Genomic DNA, 16,338 nt, shown 5'->3' on the forward strand with positions numbered 1-16,338 from the left:
AAAATATATTTGTATATCACCATTTCATTTTTAAAAATATTGACGTGGTTTGCAACAATTAGAGCACAATAAAGAACAATACAAAAAATTGACGCAGATCGCCAGCTATTACAGAAAATGCTTTTCTTTGATGGTCTGCATAACCCTGGAGGCAAAGAATGCTGAAGAGTGTCTTGTGTTCTCTATTTAAATTACAGTAGAATCGTTGAGTTGGAAGGGACCCTGAGGGTCATCTAGCCCAACCCCCTGCAATGCAGGAATCTCAACACGCTGTCGCCCATCCAATTTGAAACCATATCAGGCCCTGCTTAGCTTTGCAAATGTGCTAGCAGTATTTCTTAACGTTGCAAATGCCTCTATTTACTAGTGCATGTAAATGTGGAGCAAATCTGCGGACTCTTTTCGGGGGCATGTCAACGCCTTACTTAGGTCGGGACCAGGGATCTTGTATTTTTCCCCTGTAGAAGATATAATCCAAGGGTCGGTAGCCTTTGCCTCATCCAGATGATGAACTACAATTTTCATCACCCCGACCATTGGCAAGGGTGATGGGCATTAACGTTTATTTGTTCATTTATTAAATTTCTATACAGTGGTACCTCAGGTTAAGTACTTAATTCGTTCTGGAGGTCCATTCTTAACCTGAAACTGTTCTTAACTTGAAGCACCACTTTAGCTAACGGGGCCTCCTGCTGCTGCTGTGCCGCCAGAGCACAATTTCTGTTCTCATCCTGAAGCAAAGTTCTTAACCCGAGGTACTATTTCTGGGTTAGCGGAGTCTGTAACCTGAAGCGTATGTAACCCGAGGTACCACTGTACAGTGGACGCTCGGGTTGCGAATGTGATCTGTGCGAGATGCACGTTCGCAACCTGCAGCGGCGCGTCTGCGCATGTGCAAAGCGTGGTTTGGCGCTTCTGCGCATGCGTGGCCGCCGAAACCCGGAAGTAACCCGTTCCGGTACTTCCAAGTTTTGGGGGTCCGTAACCCGAAGAAACGCAACCTGAAGTGTCTGTAACCTGAGAGTATGACTACTGCCAGCATCCTATGATCAAAAACAACAAGCCCTCTTACAATGGCCATGGGTTGGCTTGTGAAGCAAAGGCCTGGGAGAAGAGGAATGTTTTTGCCTGGCACCGATGTAAAGAAGGCGCCAGCTAAGCCTCCCTGAGGAGAGCATGCAACAAATGGGGAGCCACCACAGAAAAGGCCCTGTTCTCGCGTTGCCACTCTCTGGACGTCTCGTGGAGGAGGCACACGAAGAAAGCCCTCAGATGATGGTCGCAGGGTCCATGTTGGTTCATATGGGGGAGAGGCGGTCCTTGAAACCTGCTTGTTCCTCAGCCCTGGTATAACCTAAACAGATTCCCAGGTGGGGTGGCGTTACCATGCCAGTGGTGGCCAAAACTGGGTGGGGCACAGTGGAGGCAGGACATAGCTACCATGCCTACCGGCCACTGCTAACTTTATCCTCCATGAATTACCGTATTTTTTGCCCTATAGGTCGCACTTTTTCCCCTCCAAAAATGAAGGGGAAATGTGTGTGCGTCCTATGGGGCGAATGCAGGCTTTCGCTGAAGCCTGGAGAGCGAGAGGGGTCGGTGCGCACAGACCCCTCTCGCTCTCCAGGCTTCAGGAAGCTCTCCGCAAGCCGTGGGAGCCCGGCGCAAAGTTGCAGGCTTGCAGAGAGCTGCCTGCATCCCGAAGCCCGCTGAGAAGCGCGCTCCAGGCTTCGGGCAGATATCCGCAAACCTGGGGAGACCGGCACGACTTCCCTCCGGGCTCCCACGGCTTGTGGATAGCAGCCTGTTCTGGGGGCTGGGGTCGGGGGAAGCTCAGGCATCCCCCGCCCCAGCCCCGTGCCTGGGGGGTGAAATAATTTTTTTCCTTTATTCCCCGCCCCCAACTAGGTCCGCCCTATGGGCCGGTGTGCCCTGTGGGGCGAAAAATACGGTAGTTTAATCGCATTTGGAATACTCTGAATGCCAGTTAAACGATGGAACTCACTGCCACAGGAGGCAGTGACCACCGCTAGTATGGGTGGCTTTAAAATACAAGAATCTGTAAGGATTATTTTTTAAAAAAATAATAATAATATTTTGCTCTTTATATTTTGACGTTTACCTTTTGCACACACCTGTCTCAGAAAACATAAGTAAAGCACTTAATCACTTTCTGCCCTATTGCAACACTGCTTATGGTTTCCGTTGTTTAAACTTGCCTACTTTTGTTTTCTCTTGGCCTACAAGCAACTGGATTTGTATTCGGCACAGCAATTTCGGAACAGTTTTCGTAATACTGAAACTCGGTAATAATAAGAGAATAATAATAAATAAAAGAGAATTAGACAAATTTCTGGGGGAGAGGGCTATTGCTGGAAACCACAAGAGGGCAGTGTGCTCCTGTGTTCGAATTCTGCTTCCGGGTTTCCCTCAGGCATCTAGTTGGCCACTGTGAAAACAGGATGCTGGCCTACATTGGCCACTGGACTGATCCGGATTGAGGGCTGTATTGGAAAGTCTACCTTAAAACCGCTGAGTGAGACGCCTGTCTGCTAATGATACCCAACTCTATTTCTTTTTCAACTTTTCTTTATGTATATAAAGATTTAAGAAGTATAGAAAATGATCCGTTACAGCCAAGTAGATAAAGTGCTTGAAAATCTATCCCATAGGATTGCAACCCCTAAAAATCTAAAGGACAAAATAGGAACATTTCATTTAACACAAATCAAACAGAAGCCTGTTAAACAAACAAACAAACTTGGTTAAATTACATTTATTCTTACCCGAGAGATTTAAAACCGATTCATTTCCTTCCCCAATTCCTCCTGGGTGTTGCATAGTTCGCTCCATGCACATTTTCTCAAATTACAACAGATATTTAAATATCCAAGGTGGCAGTGATTTATGTAGGTTTTTTTTTTTTAAGTTCTTTTTATTTGATCGAAACCACAGTTCAGTGACATGTAGCAAATAAGGAAACAGGAAGAAAAGTAAATAAAAATTCAATGTACGAAGAAAAAACAAGGAGGGAGAAATCAGGGTTGTTGCATTCACAAACCCTGGGAATAATACTCCTAGAAATGTAGATTTGGAAGGGACCCCAAGGGCCATCTAGTCTGACCCCCTGCAATGCAGGAATGATCCCACCAGCCGCAGAAGTGCTGGTGAAAAGGCGCAATGCTACAGCACTCTTTGCTGGGGTAAAGGTCCCTAGCCTCTGCTGCGTCCAGTTAACTCGGTGGCAGGATTGCACCGAAAACATCCAACTGAGATTTCCTTGGAGAACAGCAAGCTAGGAGCACCCAAAAATTGTCACAGGGACAGCTGACTGCCCAAGGTCCCTATTCAGCCCTGGTCGTCCCAATGGCAGCAGTTGCCGGACACTTCAGACACCTGCTGAGCGTTCATCTTTCCATGCCACTGCTACTTCCTCCTGGGTGGCTAGAGAATGCAGCTGTGCTGGCAGCCTGCCTCTAAGACGAAGGCCGGCTCCTGGCGAAGCCCCCAGCGGCCCCTTTGTAGCTGGCAAGTATTCTCCGTCTGAGGTGGGGGGCGTGGAGTCGTCCTCCGAGTCTGTGGGGTCCTCTGGCAGGGCTGGAACGAAAGAGGAGGGCCTGGTTAGGTGGGGGCCAAGCTACACACCCATCCTGCCTCAGATTGTAAAGATGCACAAAGTCTTTGCAGGAGCCAACCTGCAGTAAATCACACCCAGCAAGCAAGAGTTAACTCTTTATTAGCAAGGTTCTTTTTATCATATGTGGTGGTCTTGTTACTAGGTTAAGGCTTACTGGGGAATGATATACAGTGGTACCTCGGGTTACAGGCGCTTCAGGTTACAGACTCTGCTAACCCAGAAATAGTACCTTGGGTTAAGAACTTTATTTCAGGGTGAGAACAGAAATTGTGCGGCAGCAACGGAAGGCCCCATTAGCTAAAGTGGTGCTTCAGGTTAAGAACAGTTTCAGGCTAAGAACGGACCTCCAGAATGAATTAAGTTCTTAACCCGAGGTACCACTGTACAATGAAATGAAAAGGATGTTTAAAATAACGTTTGTAAAAAACCCCAGAAACTTTTCTTTTAGGAATTATAGGAATTATTGTTGTTGTTTAGTTGTGTCCGACTTTTCGTGACCCCATGGACCAGAGCACGCCAGGCACTCCTGTCTTCCACTGCCTCCCGCAGATTGGTTAAACTCATGTTGGTAGCTTCAATTATAGGGATAGAACTACCTAAATTGTATAGAAAATTATTCATGTATGTGACTACAGCGGCAAGAATGTTACTTGCTGAAAAAAGAAAAGAAGCAGAAGTCCTGGCAAAGGAAGATTGGATACAAAAACTTACGGAATATGCAGAAATGGCGAAACTTACCGGAAGAATAAGAAATCAAGATAAGCTTTTTATAAAAGAATGGAAATGGTTTGTTGAATATGTACAGATAAATTGTAAACAGATTAAAAGCACTGGCAGGATTACTATAATAACTGCATCTATATATTTAAAGAAGATAAATAAATGAGTAAGTTAAGTTAATTTGGATATGCAGAAGATATTAAAAGTAAATTTAAGGAACCGCAGAAAGGGAGGGGGAGGAAGTCAAGTTTTAAAATGTCAAAATGAATGTAAAATCAGTGAAATGTATATATCTGAAAAGTACAAATAAAATTAAAGAACAACAACTCTTTATTAGCAAAACAGGATCCGCACAGGAGTGTGAGGCCTACAGAGCACAGCAACTCAGGTGTCGCTCTCATGAAGCTGGTCCCTGCCTTCTCACAGCTGGCTGTGTCTCCTCTTCTCCAGGGGTTTTCCCAAGCAATCTGAGACTGCACCTGCAGACAGCCAACCCCTCCTCTGCCCTTTTCACGCCTCTTCTGGTTCTGGGAGAACAGGGAGGATGGGAGCTGGTTGCAGCAGGAGGGGGAGATAACACTCTGTTCCGGTTTTTGAACAATTTTCGGAAGCCAAACATCTGACACGGCTTACACAGCTTCCGATTGAGTGCAGGAAGCTCCTGCAGCCAATCGGAAGCTGAGCCTTGGTTTCCGAACTGTTCCGGGAGTCAGATGGACTCCCGGAATGGATTAAATTTGAGAACCAAGGTACGGCTGTATTATAAAAGATGCAGATGGAAAGGATTAATAATAAGACCCACAAAGGGGAGGAGCGAAGTCCAGGAGCGTTTATATACAGTGGTGCCCCGCAAGACGAATGCCTCGCAAGACGGAAAACCCGCTAGACGAAAGGGTTTTCCGTTTTGGAGGTGCTTCGCAGGACGGATTTGCTATGGGCTTGCTTCGCAAGACGAAAATGTCTTGCGATTCCTGGGGTTTTTTCCCCGCTCCCCACCCCCTTTTTCTAAGGCACTAAGCTGCTAATAGCCTTTTAGCAGCTAATCCGCTAATCCCTTAAGCCGCTGATAGCCGCTAATAGCCGCTACACCGCTAATAGCGCTAATCCACTAATGGGCTTGCTTTGCAAGACGAAAAAACCGCTAGACGAAGAGACTCACGGAATGGATTCTTTTCGTCTTGCGAGGCACCACTGTATTATGCTGCTATGTGAATAGAAAATTTAATCTATCATACATACAAACAAACACACACACACACACACACACACACACACAGTGGTACTTCTGGATGCGAACCAGGATCCATTCTGGAGCCCCGTTTGCATCCTGAGCAGAACGCCACCCACGTCTGTGCGTGTCGCGATTCACCGCTTCTGCGCATGCACATGACGTCATCTTGAGCGCCTGCACATGCGCGAGCAGCAAAACTTGGAAGTAACGCGTTCCGTTACTTCCGGGTCACCACTGAGCGTAACCTGAAAACGCTCAACCTGAAGCGACTTTAACCCGGGGTATGATTGTATATATAGAGTTGCAGCAACTAAAACAAAGTCAGACGATACAAATACTAAAAAGTTAAAAGCACAACAGCACCCTCTTCTAACTCACCACTGTGTGGCAGACATTCACGGTTCGCAGAACCTAATCCGGCGGCCTTGACCCGCTTCCGGTAGAGCAGCGGGCAGATGACCGCCTCTTCGGGCCTCATAGCTTTCTCCACCGCTTTGTCGAACGGCAGGCCCTGCCGCCGGTAGGCCCTGACCCTCTTCCGGAGGTTCCCATACGTGTCGTTCCACCTCTTGCGGGTGGCGAGGCCTGACCTCTCGTAGTAGCCCAGCGCAGACACCCTCTTGCCCGCAGCCACAAAGAACGCCGCCTGCCGCGCGGCCGCCCTGCTCCCGGGGACGAGGCCCAGTGCCGCCTCCTTGTTCGCCACCACCAGCTTGTACAGCAGCGTCTTCTCCTCCATATTCCAGTTGGGCTTCCGCCGCCGCTTCTTTGGGGTCCCTGGTTCAGGAAGGTCCCCTTCCATGACGTCCAGCAAGCAAAAGGCAGGCCTGAGGTGCATGGCGGAAAGGTTTCCATTGGCCACCTCCGTGCTCTGCTGGCACGGAAGTTTGTCCGTGCTCACCTGGCCCACCCAGCGGTTCCTCCTCCGCCTCTTCCGCCGGAGCAGCTGCTCGTCGACCTCCTGGTCCTCACTCTCTGAAGCCGGCTCTCTCGGCCCCTTTCCGGAATGTTCCGCTAGTGCAGGGCCTTCCCACAGTTGGCTCTCACACTCGTTTTCTGCTCCGTAACCTGTTGAGAGGAAGAAGGGAAGAGATGCCTGCTTGGGTGAACCTGGATGGCTAGTAGACAGACGCTGTATGTGGAGAGCCCCTCTTGGGGATACTCCATTCCATGCCTTCTCAGCATGCTTAAAGCTTCGCACCCACCCGGGCTGTCCGTATCCTTGTTAATGCAATGGTGGAGCCCTATAACACAGTGTGGCAGGGGATATTAGAAAATAGGACACAATATAATCAGGAAAAGGGGCACAATATTCCCCACATATATTTTTTCCCAGTAGTAGATGGGCAACCAGTGTCTATCTTCTCCTCCTCCTATATTTTATACATTTATTTACACTTATTACATTTATTTTTACAAAGTAATAATCGTAAATAAATATCTCCCGCTTGGACTACTGCAATGCGCTCTATGTGGGGCTACATTTGAAGGTGACCAGGAAACTGCAATTAATCCAGAATGCGGCAGCTAGACTGGTGACTGGGAGTGGCCGCTGGGACCACATAACACCAGGCCTGAGAGATCTGCATTGGCTCCCAGTACGTTTCTGAGCACAATTCTAACTGTTGGTGCTGACCTTTAAAGTCCTAAACGGCCTCGGCCCAGTAAACCTGAAGGACCATCCCCACCCTCATCACTCAGCCCAGACACTGAGATCCAGCGCTGAGGGGTGAGCTCCCGTTGCTCAGTCCCTGCTCCTGCCAACCTAGCAGTTCGAAAGCACGTCAAAGTGCAAGTAGATAAATAGGTACCACTCCGGCGGGAAGGTAAACGACATTTCCGTGCGCTGCTGTGGTTCGCCAGAAGCGGCTTAGTCATGCTGGCCACATAACCCGGAAGCTGTACGCCGGCTCCCTCGGCCAATAAAGCGAGATGAGCGCCGCAACCCCAGAGTCGGCCACGACTGGACCTAATGGTCAGGGGTCCCTTTACCCTTTACCACTGTATAAGAAATAACTGGCAATGCCAGGCATCAAACTGGAGAACCTCCTGCTCACAAAAAAGGGTATTCTGCTACTGATGGACTTGAAAATGTCTCCTTACCTCTCTCCTGGCTCTCTCTCAGCCCGCGTCTCCTGTGAGGCACAGATTCCTCCAGTGTCTCCTCTCCGTCAGGTTCCTGCTGGAAGTCAGGCCTGGGCCAAATCTCGCCTCCATGACGACTGTAGCGAGGCTGGGAGATGTCGTCTTCTTCCCTCCACCTCAAGGCCTCATATTGCCCCACAGCTGCCGACTGCTCTGGGGTCTCTCTGCCCTCCAAGCTTAGTCTCCTCTGCCTTCTACCTGCTCGAAAAAGGAGAAAGACGGAGAATAGTGCAAGGTGCACCAGACGTCTTCCGAAGGTGGCACCGTATTTTTCACTCCATAGGTTGCATTTCCCCCCCCTTAAAAACTAAGGGGGAAAGTCTGTGCGTCTTATGGAGCGAATGCAGGGGGGAGGCAGGCAGGAAAAGCCCCCAAGAGCCGCACACAAGCTTCGCGGGGCTCTTGCGGGCTTTTCCTCAGGAGGGAGAAGGGACTGACGGGGCCAGTCAGTCCCTTCTTCCTCCTCGTAGAAAAGCCCACAGGAGCCGCACACTCCTTAGAGGGTGCGCGGCTCCTGTGGGCTTTTGCGGGAGGTGGGGGAATTGCCGTAGCCTTGCGCAGCCTCCCCCGGCTGGAGAGGCTGCGCAAGGCTGAAGAGGAAACCAAGGCAGCGAGCGGGATGGATCGCGCTCACTGCCTTGGCTTCTTTAGCCACGCTTCTTTAGCCTCGCTGGAGAGGTTTAGCTCCTGGCTGCAGAGGTTGCACAGCTATGGCAGAAGCCAAGACAGCTGCTAAAAACTAGGTGCGTCTTGTGGTCCGGTGTGTCCCATAGAGCGAAAAATACGGTAATTCAACGAGCCTTGCAAAACAGGAAAAAGCTGCAAGAACCCCCGTTTCCCCTTCTCTGTCACACCGGGAGAGGAGGGGAAGTCGTGCGGAGTTGACAAATAAAGAAACGAACCACTGAGGGCTCTCCAGGAGATCTGAAGCATCCCAGAAATGAAGACCATTTCTTACCATGTGAGGTCACAATGACAGCATCCTCCTCTTCCTCTTCCTCTCGCTTGACTTCGCGGCACAGCTGCCCCGGCCTAGCGTCTGCCACTGGGGAACTCACAGACGGGTCCACAAATGGTGGCTGAAATGACAGCAAAGAGGCCCTTCAGGCTTGAGCAGGAAGGGGGTGAGATTAGAAGAGCCCTTGAGATCAGTGGCAGAACACCCGCTGGGCATGCTGAACGCCACAGGTTCAATCCCCGGCTTCTCTTGTTTAAAATAACAAAGGGTCACCCAGCACAGTGTTCTTCTGTCAGATGTGGTTGGACTACAAATCCCATCGTCCTTGACCTCTGGGCTAAACAGTGGATGATGGGCTTTGTAGTCCACTTATACCTGGGTACTCCAGGTTAAAGCCACAGCGCCACCCGCGTCCCTTCCTTAAACTGCAATAAATAAACAGAAGTTTATGTTCCAACTTAACCCTGACTGGACTGTACCAGGTAGGGCCTGGGTGGTGGCAGCGAGAAATAAAGTGGTGGCACAGGGATCAGTAGACGGTGAAACGTCCGGGGACCCTGTGTGATGGCCACAATGCCCTGCTCTTACGAGGCACAAACCAACCTCCCTCATTCGGCGTGGCCCCCACTCCAACTGTTCCTTCCTCTGGAGGAAAAACTCGGCCAGGATCACGGCCTGGGCGCAGGTCTCGGGGCCCCGCTCCTTCACCCAGCCCTGGACGTCGGGCGGCAGGATGGCCAGGAACTGCTCCAGGACCAGCAGCTCCAGGATCTGCTCCTTGGTCGTCTTCTCGGCCTTCAGCCACTGCCGGCAGCGCTCCTGGAGCCGGCTGTAAGCCTCTCGGGGGCCGCCGGCCTCCTGGTAGCAGAAGCGCCGGAAGCGCTGCCTCTGCTTCTCCGTCCTCAGGGCTGCGGCCCGCAAGATGGCAGCCTTCACCTTCTGGTAGTTCTTCCAGTCGCAAGACTCCAGCTTGACGAAAGTCCGCTGTGCATCGCCGCCGAGGGCCGGCAGAAGACGGGCCACCCACTCCTCGTGCGGCCAGCGGCAAGCTTCAGCCACTTGCTCGAAGGAGCCCAGGAAGGACTTAGCGTCATCCCAGACGCTGGGCTCTTCCGGCGACTGGGGGGTCCCCCGTTCTGGGCTAGGAGGCTCCAGTTTCCTCAGGAACTCCTGCCACTGGGCCTCCCAGCACTGCAACAAGTCCTCCTTTGAGTTCAGAGTAACAGGCGGGTCTGTGGACCCCTGCAGGAATTCCCCAATACTCCCAGCCTGAACGACGTGGGGGCTCCCGTCCTGCCCATCTCCCAATTGGTCTGTCGCCTCCGATGGATCTGGGTCTTCTGTTTTTATCCCCAAGCGCTCTCTTGGCTCGGCAGCAGCCGGGACCCAGATGCCAACCTCCGCGCCCTTCAGCTCCAACCCTGCCAGGTCCTTCCACGGTTTAGAGACATGTCCTCCCAGCGCCTTCACAGCAAAGAGAGACATTTTGGTCCTGCAGGTGTCTCTCGGAACCCCTGGCCTATACCACAAGGCCACTGCCTTTCTCCAGAGTGCAGACCTTTGGGATTCAATGGGTGACGAGAGGGAAGCAAGGATATCCGCCAGTGGTGGGGCAGGGTTGTTCCTGGAGGGGAGCAGAGAGGGGGGAGAGAGTTATAAACGCCATCTCCAACTCCTCGAAAATTTTTTGCACAATACTTGGGAAGACAGGTGAATTAATGCCAGTGTACTGGAAGAAGCAAAGATCACCCGTGTCGAAGCAATGATTCTTCAACATCAACTTTGTTGGACTGGTCATGTTGTGCGGATTATTGTCTCCCAAAGCAACTACAGTGGTACCTCAGGTTAAGAACTTAATTCGTTCTGGAGGTCCGTTCTTAACCTGAAACTGTTCTTAACCTGAGGCACCACTTTAGCTAATGGGGCCTCTCACTGCCGCCGCACTGCCATTTCTGTTCTCATCCTGAAGTAAAGTTCTTAACCCAAGGTACTATTTCTCGGTTAGTGGAGTCTGTAACCTGAAGCGTCTGTAACCTGAAGCATATGTAATCCGAGGTACCACTGTACTTTATTCCGAACTTACAAATAGAAAGCGTAATGCTGTTGGTCTTCAAAAGAGGTTTAAAGACTCTCTCAAGGCAAATCTTAAAAAATGTTGTAGAAACAGTGACAAGTGTGAGCGCTCCAATGGGAGAACAGCCTTTACTAAAGGTGTCATGGACTTTGATGACGCTCGAATTCAGAACAAAAGGAAGAAACGTGCTAAGAGGAAGGCATGCTTGGCGAACCCTCACCATAATCAACTCCCTCCCAGAAACCTATGTCCCCACTGTGGAAGGGTGTGTGGACCCTGAACTGGCCTCCACAGTCACTTACGGACTCACTGTTAAGACTGTGTTTATGGAAGACAATCTTACTTGGCTATGAGTGATCGCGGAAGAGAAGAGGGAGGGGAGCAGAGAGGAAAGAGAGCTGGGAACAGAAATATGAGACCAAACAGGAATGTAAAAAAGTGTTGCTCCATGAAATGCTTCCACCTGAGATTCCACCCCCAGAGCCGCTCAGCATTCTGCAGCCACTGAGCATGCTCATTCCTCACATGGGCTGTTTTGAGGAATTGTGCTTTGTACCCCGACAAGAACAGAAGAAGAGCACTACAGTGGTACCTCGGGTTAAGAACTTAATTCGTTCTGGAGGTCCGTTCTTAACCTGAAGCACCACTTTAGCTAATGGGGCCTCCCGCTGCTGCTGCGCCGCTGGAGCACGATTTCTGTTCTTATCCTGAAGCAAAGTTCTTAACCTGAGGTAATATTTCTAGGTTAGCGGAGTCTGTAACCTGAAGCATCTGTAACCTGAAGCGTCTGTAACCTGAGGTACCACTGTACAAGATCAGTCCAACTTCCTGAGCAACTTTTAACTTTTTATTTATTTATCTGTTAGATTTAAATACCACCCTTCCTCACAGGCTGGCAGGGCTGTTCACAGGATAAAAATACGAGGTTTAAAACACATGTAAATAATTCAAAACAAAAACTCCCTCCCTTCTCACAAATGCATTTCATAGGCTATAGAATATGAATCAGCCAAAGGCCTGGTTGAAGAGGGACATTTTTGACAGGTGAACAGGTGAACTTTCTGCTGAAACTCACAAGCAGAACCTGAGAACAAAAGCGCTTTATCATTGTAATTTCATTTCTATACCGCTTTATATTCTTAAGGAGGGAGATCTCAAAATATCAGTCGGGATCGTTGGTAGAGTATGAGATTCTTCATCTCCGGGTTGTGGGTTCGAGCCCCGCATAGGGCAACATACACTGCAGAGCGTTGGGCTAGAGGACCTTCTGGGTCCCTTCCGACTCTGCAATTCTATGATCAGGTAAAGCAATCCAAAAACATGACAGAAGGAAGCCAAATCCAAGCGGCGCATTCAAAGCAGCAGAAATAAGAGGAAAGTAAAATATTATATATAGAAGGGGACGCGGGTGGCGCTGTGGGTAAAACCTCAGCACCTAGGACTTGCCGATCATCAGGTCGGCGGTTCGAATCCTCGCGGCGGGGTGAGCTGCTGTTGCTCGGTCCCAGCGCCTGCCAACCTAGCAGTTCGAAAGCACCCCCGGGTGCAAGTAGATAAAGAGGGACCGCTTACTAGCGGGAAGGTAAACGGCGTTTCCGTGTGCGGCTCTGGCTCGCCAGAGCAGCGATGTCACACTGGCAACGTGACCCGGAAGTGTCTCCGGACAGCGCTGGCCCCCGGCCTATAGAGTGAGATGGGCGCACAACCCTAGAGTCGGACACGACTGGCCCGTATGGGCAGGGGTACCTTTACCTTTACTAAAATATTATATTCTCCCCAGTTGGGATTCCCAACCCATCCTTTCTGCCTTGCTGCCCCTTCTGGAAACGTAAGAAGGGCCCTGAATCTGGATCAGACCAGGGGCCCATCGAGTCCAGCATCCTGTTCTCACAGTGGCTGACCGGATGGAAGCAGGATCTGAGCACAAGAGCCCTCTCCCTTCCTGGGGCTTCCAGAAGCACTGACCGTGGGTGCAAGACACAGCTATCCTGGCTGGTAGCCATTGACAGAGCTCTCCTCCATGAACTGTCCTAACCCACTTTGTAAACCCTCCAAGGGGAGGTGCGTGGCGCTGTGGGTTAAACCACAGAGCCTAGGACTTGCCGATCAGAAGGTCGGGTGGTTCGAATCCCCGTGACGGGGTGAGCTCCTGATGCTCAGTCCCTGCTCCTGCCAACCTAGCAGTTCGAAAGCACATCAAAGTGCAAGTAGATAAACAGGTATGGCTCCCGCGGGAAGGTAAACGGCGTTTCCGTGCGCTGCCCTGATTCGCCAGAAGCGGCTTAGTCATGCTGGCCACATGACCCGGAAGCTGTATGCCGGCTCCCTCGGCCAATAAAGCGAGATGAGCACCACAACCCCAGAGTTGTCCGCGACTGGACCTAATGGTCAGGGGTCCCTTTACCTTTACGCCCTCCAAGTTGGCACAACTCAAACTCTCTTCCTCCCTCCCAGCCAGCCCCACAACCACTCAGCCCTCCTTCAGAATCATAGTCCAACTGCCTGCAATCCAGGGGGTTGGGTGGCCATCTGTCCTCGATGCTTTAGCTGAGTTTCCTGCATTGGCGGGGGTTGGACTAGATGACCCCGGGGGTCCCTTTCCAACTCTGCAATACTATGATTCTATGAATGCAGGAATAGCTGTAACTAAGCCCAACTCCAAGCTGCTGAAGCCACTGAAACGCACGTTTTCTGAGATCTTGCAAGTCCAGGGCGCCTTGATAACCAGAGTGGCTGGAGGAGCCAATTCCCGTCCAGCCTTAAAACTCAGCGGGACGAAGGTGCAAATCCATTTTTCCCCTTTCCCTCTGAGTCACCTTGTGCCTTTTCCTCCCCTTCCCTGGCCCAGGCGCCCTGCAGGCAACGGCCGCCCTCCGAGCCTTCCTCCTCCTGCAAGCCCAGCCAACTCTTCCTGCTCCTTCGGCGCCTGCCAAGAAGCAACATTTGGAAATCGCATGTCCGGGCGGGGCCAGCAGAGGAAGCGGCTTGCATGCAGCTGACATCCGGTGCTCACTTCGGAAAAAAATAAAACAACTGGGTTATTTCTAGGAAGCACCGACTCTTTGCCTTTAACTCCTTGAGCAAGAATAAAAATAAAACGCGCTGTTGCAAGCTGCGTGCGCAATTGCGCAAAGGGTGCCTGCTGATCTACTGCACCCACGTCTGTCACCCAGCCACCCAGCTCTGTGTTGTTGTTGTTTAGTCGTTCAGTCGTGTCCGACTCTTCGTGACCCCATGGACCAGAGCACGCCAGGCACTCCTGTCTTCCACTGCCACCCGCAGTTTGGTCAGATTCATGTTTGTAGCTTCGAGAACACTGTCCAGCCATCTCGTCCTCTGTCGTCCCCTTCTCCTTGTGCCCTCCATCTTTCCCAACATCAGGGTCTTTTCCAGGGAGTCTTCTCTTCTCATGAGGTGGCCAAAGTATTGGAGCCTCAGCTTCAGGATCTGTCCTTCCAGTGAGCACTCAGGGCTGATTTCCTTAAGAATGGATGCATTTGATCTTCTTGCAGTCCATGGGACTCTCAAGCGTCTCCTCCAGCCCCGTAATTCAAAAGTATCCATTCTTCGGTGATCAGCCTTCTTTATGGTCCAGCTCTCACTTCCATACATCACTACTGGGAAAACCATAGCTTTAACTATACGGGCCTTTGTTGGCAAGGTGGTGTCTCTGCTTTTAAAAATGCTGTCTAGGTTTGCCATTGCTTTCCTCCCAAGAAGCAGGCGTCTCTTAATTTCATGGCTGCTGTCACCAGCTCTGTATTTGGCTGCAAAGACAGAAACATCTTGCAAAGTCCCTTAATAGCTTGGGACCAGTTTACCCGAGGGATTGCCTTAGCCATAGGAATTATGAGACAGGGGGGAAAAATCCTCTGTCCACTTTCTTCATGCCATGTATGTGTTTTTGTTTTGGGAGAGAGATTAAACACACACACATATTATTATTATTTATCAGTTTTTATTAAATTTGTATTCTGCCCTTCATATGAAGATCACAGGGAGGTTCGCAACCTAAAAATACAAAAAACAAAACAAAACACACGATCCCAGCAAAGGAGGTAACGGATGCAAAAATTTATGAAATATGCAGAAATGGCAAAACTTGCCAGAAGAATATGAAATCAAGACAACAAACTTTTTTAAGGAACTGCAGAAAGAGGGGGAAGGAAGTCAAGGTTTGAAATATTAAAAGGATTGTAAAATTAGTGAGATGTATAAACCTGAAAAGCATAAATAAAATACATATAAATACAAAAATGAGAACACAAAATACATAATAAAACAAAAACAAACCAATAATCCTCCCTTCGACAAACACATTTAAAAGGCCATAGATTGTTTACTTAGCCAAAGGCCAGGGAGAAGTGGAGGTGAGCCTCCCTGGGGAGAGCATTACTCAAACGGGGAGCCACTGCGGAAAAGGCCCCGTTGCTACCCTCCCGACTTCACACGAAGCAGGGCTTCAGGTGATGATCACAGAGTCTGGATCATACTGGGAGAGGCTGTTCTTAAGGTATTGCGGTCCTGAGCTGTTTTAAGGCTTTGTGGGTCAAAACCAGCACTTTGAATTGGGACTGGAAACTAATTGGCAGCCAGTGCAGTCAGACCAGGATGGGTGTAATAGGCATACACACATGCACATATTTTACCACCCATTCACCCAGTTTGAAGAGGTCCTTTCGGAGCTCTTTGCAACCTCTTTTTGTTTTGGAAGCATAGAATCATGTAGAATCGTGGAGCGGGAAGGGATCCTGGTGTCATCAAGTCCAACGCAGGGATCTTTTTGGCCAACATGGGACTCAAACCCACGACGCTGAGATTAAAAGCCTCATGCTCTGCCGACTGAGCTGACCCCAAGCTACTTATTGCCATCAGCAAACTTGGGCCACCTCACTGAACATTCCTAACTCTGCATTGTTTTTTTATTTGCAAGTGAAGAATGGCAGGTCTCAATACTGACCCTGGCTTGGTGGACTCGACTTTCCATACCCCTCCATTGGGGGAGAACAAATAATGTATCATAGAATGGGAATGGGACCCCCAACGGTCATCTAGTCCAACCCCCTGCAATGCAGGAATCGTTTGCCCAACATGGGACTCGAACCCACAACCCTGAGATGAAGACTCTCATGCTTTACCAACCGAGTTATCCCATCCATTTATTCCTAGTCTCTAATGTGTGTGTGTTAATTTTTTCCCCCAATTAAAAACCATGTAGCAATTGTTTTGGGAATTATAGGGATAGAACTACCTAAACAGTATAGAAACTTATTCATGTATGCAAAAATGTTACTTGCCCAAAAATGGAAAGAAGCAGAAGTCCCAGCAAAGGAATAATGGATCCAAAACTTACGGAATATGCAGAAATGGCTAAACATACTGGAAGAATAAGAAATCAAGGATGACAAGCATTTTATAAAAGAATGGAAATGGTTTATTGAATATTTATTGTAAAACAGGTAAGAACATTGGCACGATTCTTGTAATGGCCTGCAGTTTTGTAAGAGTATATATTTAAAGTGGATGAATAAATGAGCAAATTAAGTTGATTTGGATATGCACAAGATATTAAG

The 16,338-nt window shown here is 49.6% G+C and overlaps 1 protein-coding gene across 2 annotated transcripts; it reads right to left on the reverse strand.

Moving 5' to 3' along the window:
- Positions 1–2,761: 2,761 nt before the first annotated feature.
- On the reverse strand, positions 2,762–13,758 carry LOC310670190 (uncharacterized protein). Of its 2 annotated transcripts, none has more exons than XM_083425036.1 (6): positions 13,582–13,758; positions 9,295–10,315; positions 8,692–8,812; positions 7,692–7,931; positions 5,967–6,656; positions 2,762–3,597 (listed from the first exon to the last, which is right to left on the reverse strand). In XM_083425036.1, exons 1-6 carry the CDS (start codon positions 13,719–13,721, stop codon positions 3,389–3,391), a joined length of 2,421 nt encoding a protein of 806 aa, XP_083281162.1. In that variant the 5' UTR covers positions 13,722–13,758; the 3' UTR covers positions 2,762–3,388. The 2 variants fall into 2 exon arrangements, with proteins under 2 accessions (XP_083281162.1, XP_083281161.1); XM_083425035.1 differs by having other exon boundaries at positions 7,692–7,934.
- Positions 13,759–16,338: the final 2,580 nt, after the last annotated feature.

This window comes from Podarcis tiliguerta, assembly GCF_965153285.1.
Source record: "Podarcis tiliguerta genome assembly, chromosome: 2".
Taxonomy (NCBI): domain Eukaryota; kingdom Metazoa; phylum Chordata; class Lepidosauria; order Squamata; family Lacertidae; genus Podarcis; species Podarcis tiliguerta.

Excerpts from the sequence above, each read along its gene's own strand:
- LOC310670190 (XM_083425035.1), bottom strand. The coding sequence starts at position 13,721 with ATGCGATTTCCAAATGTTGCTTCTTGGCAGGCGCCGAAGGAGCAGGAA. Across the intron at positions 8,813-9,294 it reads GGCCACGCCGAATGAGGGAG|CCACCATTTGTGGACCCGTC; the intron begins GTTGGTTTGTGC and ends CTGTCATTTCAG. Across the intron at positions 7,935-8,691 it reads TGTCATTGTGACCTCACATG|CAGGTAGAAGGCAGAGGAGA; the intron begins GTAAGAAATGGT and ends TCCTTTTTCGAG.